We start from the raw sequence: 11,942 nt of genomic DNA, 5'->3' as shown, positions 1-11,942 counted from the left end.
CTACGGGCCTCTCTACTACAGCTCGAACAATGCACCGGGACCCGGGGGTGAAGGGCACAGGTAGCGCAGCATTGGGAGGCAAGTTGGATAGTAGAAGATACGTCGGTAGTAAGTGTGAGTTGTACATTACCTCTAATATAATACTCTATGATGTTCTTTCAGCGTACAAATATGACAGACGCCGCCGCAGGCCTGCCCTTGAGCTTAGCGGCTGCTGAAATTCTGAACAAGTTAGAATGACCCTGTCCTTGGTCGGGGTAATAATTACATATCAGAGGTACAAGAAGTCAGATAAGAAAAATTAATAATTACATTTAAAATGATTTGCATCCCAGCTCATTTTTTTACTGGCAGAGGCTCAGCTAGTGAAGGGCCCGGGGTAAAAAGGGCGAGGGCTTACCTGGGTGCAGGGATCAAACAGAAAACAGGTTGGCACAGCTCACCAAATATCGATAACAGGGCTTGGCAGAGGCTTGCGTAAGTGACCTATGAGATGTTTCAATGACGCAGCTGGGAGTCATAGGAGTTCATTGACAGATACTAGGAGGTCGTATCACAGACTAAGCGTCTGTAATGCGGTCAGCGTATTAACAGGGAAAGAACAATTAACGTTCCCATTATGTTCGTCATCGCTTCAGAACCATCGCCTATTCCAATCCGCCCTGGAAATCAACAGCTGGTGTATGAGAGCTCTGTGTTCTGTTATAGTGACTTAGGAAATGGAAGACAGTGCGTTACATCTGACCGTGCTGTAATTGTCAGACCTCGGGGGGGGGGGGGGGTTCCACCTCCGATACTATGGTGGACCTGGCTGCACCGCAAACCTACAATGTCTGATGCATCAATCTTTACAGGTTTGTCAGCTTTCACATTAATATTTGTTAAAGTCACTATTAGGCGGCCTGAACTTTCCAACGATGGCGCCAGCAAGCTATTGTGTGATTAAAATGCCTTTGCTCATTAACTTGGCACAGAAAGTCCAGGGCTGTGTGATGTCTGAGCCACTCTCTCTCTCTGAAAACAGCTCTTCCGAAAACACACTAAGTGGGGAAGTGCTGACAGAGATAGTGATGGAAGTGAATAGCTATTTCTGGCAGCACCTGTCCTAACAGTCTGTATTAGCAGCTCCCGTGCAGCCCTCAGCTTTCACGGTAGATGTTAGTGAGCTGAGCACTACAGACCTAATCCTTTGGCTCTCCTGGTAGAAGTTAGCAAGCCAAGTGCTAAAAAACCTAACTCCTCGGCTCCCCTGGTAAAAGTTAGGGAACCGAGTGCTACAGACCTAACTCCTCGGCTCCCCTGGTAAAAGTTAGCGAGCTGGGTGCTACAGACCTAACTCCTCGGTTCTCCTGGTAGAAGTTAGGGAGCTGAGCCCTACAGACCTAACTCCCCGGCTCCCCTGGTAAAGGTTAGGGAGCTGAGCCCTACAGACCTAAATCCTCAGCTCTCCTGGTAGAAGATAGCGAGCTGAGCTCTACAGACCTAACTCCCCGGCTCCCCTGGTAAAGGTTAGGGAGCTGAGCCCTACAGACCTAAATCCTCAGCTCTCCTGGTAGAAGATAGCGAGCTGAGCTCTACAGACCTAACTCCTCGGCTCTCCTGGTAGAAGATAGCGAGCTGAGCTCTACAGACCTAACTCCTCGGCTCTCCTGGTAGAAGGTAGCGAGCTGAGCTCTACAGACCTAACTCCCCGGCTCTCCTGGTAGAAGATAGCGAGCTGAGCACTACAGACCTAACTCCTCGGCTCTCCTGGTAGAAGTTAGGGAGCAGAGTGCTACAGACCCAATACCTCAGCAGCTCTCAGAGTAAAAGTTAGCAAGGTGAGCACTACAGACCTAATTCCTTGGCTCTCCCCTGGAAGTTAGTGATTTAAGTGCTACACATTTAGTGCCTCAGCTCTCCCCTGGAAGTTGGTGAACTAAGTGCTACAGATTTCATCCCTCGGCTCTCTAGTGGAATGTAGAAAGCGAAGTGCTAGAGACCTAATTCCCCAGCAATAGACTATGGACCTATGTCAGTACGCAGGGGGTTTTGCATACACCCATACAGGTCTATAGGAATGCTAAACCTGGTTAAAACAGGTCAAAATGGGATCAACTGCAGATCAAAACATTCTGAATGATCTCAGAGGCGTCTCACACTGAGGCCATCATCACAAGCCCCATAGAATGTGTCGCCATTTCTGAAACCACAAAAGCTGTACTGCAAAGTCCTTCCCGCTGGTACCACCCAGCTCTTCAACTTGCCGAAAGATCGTGAACATTCCAGCATGTCGGCTGTCTTGTCCCCTACTGTGTGCTGTGGTTCCGTCCGCTGGCCCCTGTAGTGACATAGGGGCTGGAGGAGGAAACCGCACAACGCAGTGGAGGGGGGGGGGTACCCTCCATCTGACACCCCGGTGAGTGTCACATGCAGAACATTTTTCAGCCTAGAAGAGTCAGGCAACGCAGGCAGCGGGACAGTATGCAGTAAAGCCGGCTTTTAAAGTTTCAAAAATATTGAATATATTAAATAAGTGCTTTAATTTCTCAGCTCACCCATAGATATAAATGAGCCGAGTTCTGCTGGTCACTAACCCCCCATACCATCCCCATGATTACTATTTCTTCACATTCTAGGGCCAATATTAGCACTGCCATCCTGAAAACACGCGACGCATTTCGCCCTCAGTCGCCGTCACTTACTACCACAGAAGCACCGCACAAATGTAAGCTCCATGCTTCTTATTTACAAACAATCAGCCCAAACAAACGACTCCACATACACTAACACCTTACCTAATGCACTTACCTACGTCATGAACCCTGACGAAAAAAACTGCCGCTAACCATCTCCTTTAGGCCTAGATATGGATTGACTTACAGTACTGGGTGCTACTTATCAAGTGCGAGGTTTTTATTAAATTTGTTGTCCGTTTCTAGAGAAAGAGAAAAAAAAAAGAAAACCCGGAAAAGAAAAAAAAAAAAAAGAAAACCCGGAAAAGAAAAAAAAGAAAATGGAAGGAGCTTCCTCCCTTCACTGCGGTCAATACAGAGGTATTTAAAAATATATTTATCTTTCAGCGTCTCAGGGAGAGGGGGGGTTAAGCGTCAGTCAGTGCCTTAAGGATGATGGAGACAGAAAGGAACTGGAGTCGGCGATAGAAAAATGTGGTCTATCCCAGGACCTGGATGCCTGCAGGATCAAACATGCACTTTAGGCCTCTCACGAATCGAAAAACGGTAAAAGTCAAAAAACATTCTAAACAATAATACAATGACTGCAAAAAAGAAAGAAAGAAAACAAAAAAAAAAGCACTGTTCTTCTCCTCCTCCTCCTTCATATCTGTATTAGAGGTCTCCACAGGCAGCAGACTCAATGTTGATACAACAAATGTTTATCACTGATGCATTTCCATAGTGCAAGACTGTGTACAATCTCTTCTCTGGCTCGTGTGATGGTCACACACCGAGCTCAGCAAGGTGAAAGGTCATCTGGGACATCAGCAAAACTTGATAAAAGAAAAACTGAAAAAAAAATAAAATGTATGGTGTCAGCTGCTTCAGGAATCAGGCGGGCCTGAAGGCTTTGGGCCCGGTCCTTAGTGTCGCAGAGTGTGAGTCTGTGGATTAGAGTCTTACGGAGGATTACAGCACAAGGTTGGCTTGTGCTCGTTAGTCAGTTACTTCCAGGTGAGTCTTTGACATATTTGGCTAATGGCTTTAGTTTTCACTTTTTTTTTTAAAAGGTTGGCAACTGGTTGAAGAGTGGCGGGAGCTGGCCGGACGTTATTTGACCTTCTGAGCCCACTTCAAGTCGTCTGACCGCGGTTTCTCCCCCGTGACGCCGTGGATGAGGTCTTCGAACCGTCGCCAGAATCCGAGCTTTTCTAGTGGGTAGTTCAGCCAACCTAAACGGGAGAGACAAACATTGAATGCTCTTAGTTTATTGCTGCTCAAGCATGTGGTGATCTGACGTACAATCGTCAACTATGTAGTGAGGGACAACATCAGAAAGCCCAGAATGATGCACTGCCCATGCCTGTCATCAGAAATCCCAGACTGATGCTCTTGCCCATGCCTGTCATCAGAAAGCCCAGACTGATGCTTTGCCCATGCCTGTCATCAGAAAGTCCAGACTGATGCACTGCCCTTGCCTGTCATTAGAAAGCCCAGACTGATGCTTTGCCCATACCAGTCATCAGAAAGCCCAGACCGATGCACTGCCCTTGCCTGTCATCAGAAAGCTCAGACTGGTGCTCTTGCCCATACCAGTCATCAGAAAGCCCAGACTGATGCTTTGCCCATACCAGTCATCAGAAAGCCCAGACTGATGCACTGCCCTTGCCTGTCATCAGAAAGCTCAGACTGGTGCTCTTGCCCATACCAGTCATCAGAAAGCCCAGACTGATGCTTTGCCCATACCAGTCATCAGAAAGCCCAGACTGATGCACTGCCCTTGCTTTGGCAACCACTGTCACCGGCACAGGAAGTGAAGGAAAATCTACCAACAGAGGTAAAAGGTTTTAACTGCTATGGCGCCGCAAGTAGCACATGGTAAAGAGAAACGTCACCAGCACACCAACTTCCTTCAAGGATAATCAACCATGGATTTATTAAAACTCATGTCAAAAAACACGAGCGCTTTTGGGTCCACGCAGGGTCCCTTCATCAGGCATGGCCCCCGAAAAGAGCTTGCGTTTTTTCACATGAGTTTTAATAAATCCACGGTTGATTATCCTTGAAGGAAGTTGGTGTGCTGGTGACGTTTCTCTTTACCATCTGCTACTAAGAGATGCCCCCCCACTTCCTGTGCCATGGTCACCATGACAGAAAATGATAAGAAATCTCCCTCTCAATCAGCAACAATGAGAGGTTCCAGCCCTTTCATCCAACACCAAGAATGAAAAACACGTTGATTGAAGATCTGTATCACTGATTCAGAGGCTCCCTTAAAAGGAGAACTATGGGGTCAGTGTTTTTCCCCATAGTTCTCCTTAGGGTAACGGGAGGACACAAACTAGCGTCCTCCCGTCACCCTAAGCTCAGTATACCTGCTGCTCGCGGTATACTGAGACGCAGCAGCTGAAGCGGATCCCGACAATTGTGCCGGGATCTCCCCCCCCCCCACCCTCATAGTTCTCCTTTAAGGCTGTTCATTCCAGCCACCAATGTCCCCTTCGATTGCAGATGTAGATATGTAAGGTCAGAGGCTATTTACAACCAAAAATGTAAAACACTATATTAAATAAGTGTCAGTGATACCCCACCAGTTCCTCTACTCGATCTAAGATGTCTAAGGATCTCGGCACCCTACTGGGGCTCAATGGTAGTAAGCTGCAGTAGGAGGGAACGCATCAGCATGGCCTGCAGCCTGCCTGCCAGTATTATGTTAACCCTGGTCTGTGTGTGTGTGTGCGCGTGTGTTTGTGGGGGGGGGGATGGGAGTCTCCCAGCCATTAGAATAGGGTCAATCTGCATTGCGCTGAACGAGCAGCTAATCTCCCAGTACCACCTTCTACTGCTGAGAACCACGTCAGCACAATGCCAGGAGGCTGCAGACCACAGTAACTGAAACCAATGACATGTGACAGTTCTGTAATTCTGCTTCCCATTTCAGAAGTACATTGAGCATCATCTTTCGGACTTTGTGCGGCGATCGCTCACCTGTCGTTATACAGAAATAAGTTTCGTGCGGAGACACGTGGTGGATGCGGTGATGTTTGCGGGGTAAGATGACGTGCCAGTCTTGGAGGAAGACCACCCAGCAAGGAAGACCAAAGTAGGTGTGAGACCACTTGTGAATCTGGTTGGTCAGTGTGACGAACATGGCCAAGGCGAATATGAAGCAGTCGGTGGCGTAGGACTTGTAGAGGAGATCTGTGAAAAAATAAATGCAAATATCTCGAGTCATATTCTCTCTTCCAAGCAGCAATAAGGTGCAGTATCCCATAGCAACCAACACTCGCAGCCTCCTATAAATGGAGTTACTAGTCTTCAGAAGGGAGAACGTTTTGGGTACGGAGGAAAGGTTTGACCCATGTTTTACTACTGATATTATTACTGTCTGAGGCTTCTTAAAAGGAGATTTTCCTCAATTCCAGTTCTGGTGGCAACATTGTCACCCAACAGGAAGTGAAGGAAGATCTCTAACGGGGACACAATACAGAAAATCAAAAACTGCAGTTTGCTGTTCATTGCTGTTTGTGTCCCTATTGGAGATTTCCCCCTCACATCCTGTACTGGCCCTTTCACTGGAAGAGGAATTTCCTCAGCTGGGGAACAAAAACTGGGTCACGGTAGTAGATCGCCCGGGAGCGGGTGGAGCAGGTATTTAATTATCTGTAATTAGCATATACAATTCTGGAACATATAATCATGGTTTATTAACCCAACGTGACAGCCATTCACAGCATTCCACGCATCTCTCCAAGATGTGCAACCCTCCCAAATAATGTCCGGGTGTAGGAGCATCTGGATAACAGATCCTGCACAGCCATCATCAAACAACAATTCTAGGTTGCTGTTCTGCCGAGATTTCCCGAGCAGCGTGTGATATCTTACACGTCACACTCCTGTAGAGAAGCCGTGGCCGCACACAGATCATGCCAAGTCACGTCAGGCAAGAGGCACGGCCTGGGCAGAGAAGTCTTGCTGCAAATGGTTACTGGGGTTTTGTACAGGGCAGAGCTCTGCTTGATTTCCAATTATCTGATCAGCAGTATATAGCATCCAGGAGGCTGTTACTATGGAAACCAGATAACATCGTCATCATGGCGTCACCAGTATGGACTCCAGGTAGTGGCAGAGAAGGCGAACAGTCTGTCTCTCCCACGATGTAACTTTGTATAATCGCTGGTAATAGTGTCACAATGACGAGCATAAGGTCACCGTTACCAATGATGTTACAAGGAAAGAACTGGAAGGGTGTCCTGGATGAGGCCGTCTGCCAAAACCATTCCGACCCCGGCACCGGAAGAATTAGCTATGGGCCATTTTCTCGGTCAAAACGCCTTGGCTAAATAGGGTCCTTCGTCGGTTAATTTAGGCAACTCTCATTACAAGAAGGCGCACATTACAGTATTGGTTTATGTTAAAAAAATCTGAGGGTTTAATGTGACTTTAAGCTCTAAGACTGGAAAGATAACACCTTTAATTTCCTAAATCTGCCTCAACAACATAGCAGAAAGTACATTCCCCGAAACGACACGAGGGATTCTATCCCCCCACTCATTACCTGGAGAGTGGTTGATGAATTTATAGGCCATACAAGACAAGGGGATGATGGTCAGCATGCAGTTATCTCCGTTGGTCTCTATAAAGTCATGCCGGGTGATGGCGGTGGGGTCGATATGGTGTTCCCGGAAGGGTCTGATGAAGGCCTGGAACACAAACAAACAATGAGAATTAACGGATGGAGGAAAGTTGGATTACAACTAGTTAACATGGAAATAATGACATTGTTTTCTTTCAAATTGAATAGAGTTCCATTTAGGAGGGAGACATTTTATACAGACAAATGACTTCCTGTCCAGTAATCACATTGGAGGACGTCCCTGGGGAGCCTCTGATAGCTTATAATGGCCGATAACAGACCAACTGAACATTGTGTCACAGCGACTACAAGCACAGTATGAAATATCCGATGTAATGCGTCAATCTGGAAACGCTTCCCTCAATCTCGGAGAACCGCTCGGCCATCTTTATATAAAGATAATCTGGATTTTAGGTTTATAACCCTCTTATACAGAGGGCAGTATGGGCTGCGTCTGAACCGGACATTTTCATACTGTCAGCGCTCTTTATCACGTAGCTGCAGTGTATTTACAGATGAGTCACTCGTCCTCTGTACAGGATCTAACGTGTACATTACGGGCCCTATAACTGTACAAGGTGATAAATGGGTTTATAGTTAACTAGACCGATACAGTTGGAAAGTTTTACTACATTATAACACTACACAAGGGGACTGTAAACTGGTGTGGGAAGGACTGACGTCTCGTATGTCATCTTTCAGGACTTGTTTATATTGCGATGTTTGAAATTTGCTTTCTTTATTTAACGTACAGCACTGAGCGATGGGTGTGACCGGCTTTCTGGCCAATCAGGAAGCTGGGAAGGGGGGGGAATAATGACTCGCCGCCCGGCTTCTTACCACCCATCAGTCCCAGAGGTCACAGAAAATGATCAATAGAAATTAAGAACATCAAGCCAGATTGAGTGGGGAAGGATTAGACCTCCGGTCTGTTTTTTTTACTGCTACCCAGGGCTCCGTTAAATAGATTTACCCTCACTTCCTGTCCTGCTGACAACGGTTTCACCAGACAGGAAGGAGAGAAAATCTTCAACAAGTAAACAGATATATAAATCTGACAGCAGACCCGGAGCTCCCCTACCGTACTAGAAATACTTTATTTCTTTGTTGCTGTTGCAGCATTTCCCTGACTTCCTGTCTAATGAAACATTGTCTGCCGGACAGGAAATGAAGGGAAATCGTTCCAACAGGGGCCCTGAATAGCAGAAAAGGTGCAACGGAGGGAACTAACCCTTCCCTGCAGTTTCCAAAACTAAAAAGTAGGAAAAAGTTCCCACTTGGCAGTCAGCCCGGCATGCCTGGGCTGATTTGCCAAGCCTGGAACAAAAGGTCAAGGTAAAGGAGAAGTTTTGGGAGAGTAAAATATACGTTTCCCAATAGTTTTTAGCTGGCGTGTGGCACTGCATCTGTCACATGACGGCTCCATAGATCGAGAACCGAGCGATCACAAGCCACTGATCACTCAGCTCATGGCAGGGATTCCCCCCTCCCCTCTATCTGTTCCTCCAGTGCTCATTTTTTTAAAATCCTTTTTATTAATAGTTTTTACTTCTTGACAAAAAATACAATAAAAATACAGTTACATACCTTACAAAGCAACCAACCAGAGTTCATTCCCCCCCAAAAGGGAGGGACACACAGGGGAAGGGGCGGGAACATCTGGCTCTAGAGAGGCAATCACGGAGTGGGGTGGATCCCTACAATAATGTTGGGATCTTTTGCGGCTGCAATGCGGCTCTGCGCTGTCAGCATTTAGTGAGCAGTAGCCCGCCATATGTTGACTTTGGGACAAGAGGACTTTGCCCCAAAAGAGAACTAAAGACAAAAAAGATTTGGGTATAGTTCACTGTTAAGTAGGGATGCACAAATACCAGTTTTTCGGTATCGAGTACAAGTACAGATTATTTTTTTCAGTACTCGGTGATACCGAAAGTCCCATTAGGGAAGCCTGGGGGCGTTTAAAAGAGAACTATGGGGTTAGGGCTTTTCCCCATAGTTCTCCTTAGGGTGACGGGAGGATACAAACTAGCGTCCTCCCGTTACCCTAAGCTCAGTATATAGGGAGCTACAGCTCGCAGTATACTGAGACGCCGGAGCGGATCCCGGCATCGATGTCGAGTTCCGCCCAGCTGCGCGTGAGTGACAGCTGGCTCTGCCTATCTAGAGGCAGAGCCACCTGTACCCGCCCCCTTCCCCGTCCGTTCCGCCAGTCAGCGCTGGAGGATCGGAGCGGGGAATCCAGCCCCTCCCCTGTCACGGCAGAGAGCCATGACAGGATCGAGAAGCGAGCGAACGCCGGTATATGTTCGCTCACCTCCCGATCTACTGAGCCGACCTGTGACAGTCTCATTGTCACAGGTCGGCTAGAACTATGAGGATGAGTGAAAAGCACTCGCCTCATAGTTCTCCTTTAATGACTTGCCACCCAGCTTCCTGATTAGCCGGGAAGCCGACTCCATGCTCCCTCATCACCAGGGAATGAAGAGGAATGATGAGGAAGCATAGAGTTGGCTTTCTGGCCAATCAGGTTAGCTGGGGGGATAATGACTCGCGCGCCCGGCTTACCGATACCGGACGTTCCTCGACCAAGTACGCGCCCAAACACTTGCTGTCGGCACAGATACTAGTATCGGTGCATCCCTATTTTTAAGCAGTGACACCCCCAACAAGGAGACATTTCCTCCAATCAGAAGCTGAGACCTGACTGGGTAGTAGAGCCCATTGGATCCAGTATCAGTAGGCCAGCACCATGCAGACCCACTCCTCCAGCTAAGCGGCACGCAGCCAACGGTCAGATCTGATCGAGTTTTATTAAATGACATTTTCCGGTCAGTTACTTTCCGACTTACCCTCCCGACAATGGGCAGCTCTACGGAGCCCCACGTGTCCGCTCCCCAGTGCACTAAACCCGAGGCGAAGTCGGCTGTGACAATCCCTGCAACTGAAGAGAGAGAGAGAAAATCGTCAGGACTGAGCCCGCAAAAGGGTTAATTACAGAGAGAAGGACGGGTCCGGGCGGGGGTGGGGGGAGTCTGGGGGAGACATCTGCCTAAAATGCATTTCACATACTTATTACATCACACAGACCAGTAGACGGCAGCCGGCTTCAAAGGGAACGCCATGATTAACCCTCTGCAGTCCGGCTCTTGCTGTATGACCTCCAGGCAGTAAAAGACAAAGACGTTTATTTCTTATATAAGGGGACGGGAAACCTTGCAACACGTATCTAAGCTGGGAGCAGCCGCCGGTATTCATTCTGTCCCGTCACCCCCTGCACACCGGCTGAGAGAGGCTGAAACTAGAAAAGGAGGCAGAGAGGAATGACAACACCTATGCAGGACCTCAGGCAGCTGGGCACACACCTTACAACCATCGCACGACTTTTGTCTTGCGATTGTTGTAAGGTACTTTAAAAGGAGAACTATGAGATAAGTGATTTTCACTCACCTCATAGTTCTAGCCGACCTGTGACAATGAGACTGTCACAGGTCGGCTCAGTAGATCGGGAGGTGAGCGAACACATACCGGCGTTCGCTCACCTCTCGATCCTGTCACAGCCCTCTGCCGTGACAGGGGAGGGGCTGGATTCCCCCCTCCCCGCTCCGATCCGCCAGCGCTGACTGGCGGAACGGACGGGGGAGGGGGCGGGTACAGCTGGCTCTGCCTCTAGATAGGCAGAGCCAGCTGTCACTCACGCAGCTGGGCGGATCCCGGCATCTACGTCGGGACCCGTCCCCGGCTGCGGCGTCTCAGTATACCGCGAGCAGCAGCTCCCTATATACTGAGCCTAGGGTGATGGGAGGACGCTAGTTTGTGTCCTCCCGTTACCCTAAGGAGAACTATGGGGGTAAGCCTTAACCCCATAGTTCTCCTTTAACAAAAACGTACGATCTGCCTATCTTGGACAGGCAGATCGTACTTGCGATGATCGCAAGCCGCGCCCCCCTGGGGGGCGGGCTTCTGATGACCGCAACGCCGAGCTGGCAGTGTGCGCTTGCGCACACACCGGCCCGTCCGGCTTTTATCTTACGAACGTGCCACACGTTCTTTCGAACATGTTAAGGTCCCCACGCACCTTACGATTATCGTAAGGTGTGTGGAAGCCGTGCGACCTCTGCTACTGTAAGGTCGCACGATTTTAAACTTACGAACATGTTTAAAAACCCGCCGAGCATCGTACGATGTTCGGCGGGTGTGTAGCATGTTCGTAAGATAAAAGGCGGACGGGCCGGTGTGGGCAAGCGCACACTGCCCGCTCAGCATTGCGGTCATCGGAAGCCCGCCAGGGGGGGCGTGGCTTGCGATCATCGCAAGTACGATCTGCCTATGCAAGATGGGCAGATCGTACGTTTTTTTAAAGTACCTTACAACCATCGCAAGACAAAAGTCTTGCGATGGTTGTAAGGTGTGTGCCCAGCCTTACTAAGTTTAAAGTCGTGCGACCTTACAGTAGCAGAGGTCGCACGGCTTCCACACACACACCTTACGATAATCGTATGATCGCCGGATTTCCCGCCATTATCGTAAGGTGTGTGGGCACCTTTAGGGCTTACACGCATAGCTACGGAGGTGCAGCGTTGTCACCTTAGGACAGCACTACACAACACCTACCCCTCTCCTCATTTCCATCACCTGGGGGGGGGGGGGGC

General features: G+C 48.7%; 1 protein-coding gene across 1 annotated transcript in view; it reads right to left on the bottom strand.

Moving 5' to 3' along the window:
- Positions 1 to 11,942, bottom strand: part of UBE2V1 (ubiquitin conjugating enzyme E2 V1) — a 45,465-nt gene that overhangs the window by 24,748 nt on the left and 8,775 nt on the right. The window contains exons 2-4 of the mRNA XM_018572088.1: positions 10,143 to 10,234; positions 7,216 to 7,360; positions 5,646 to 5,858 (exon numbers count right to left, since the gene is read on the bottom strand). Of these exons, the coding sequence (XP_018427590.1) occupies positions 5,646 to 5,858; positions 7,216 to 7,360; positions 10,143 to 10,234 (450 nt within the window). The remainder of the gene's footprint in view (positions 1 to 5,645; positions 5,859 to 7,215; positions 7,361 to 10,142; positions 10,235 to 11,942) is intronic.

Source organism: Nanorana parkeri, unplaced genomic scaffold, assembly GCF_000935625.1.
Source record: "Nanorana parkeri isolate BGI_ZX_2015 unplaced genomic scaffold, ASM93562v1 scaffold1934, whole genome shotgun sequence".
NCBI classification, from domain to species: domain Eukaryota; kingdom Metazoa; phylum Chordata; class Amphibia; order Anura; family Dicroglossidae; genus Nanorana; species Nanorana parkeri.
Note: the sequence above shows the minus strand (reverse complement) of the source record. Positions and strands in the feature narration are given on the sequence as shown.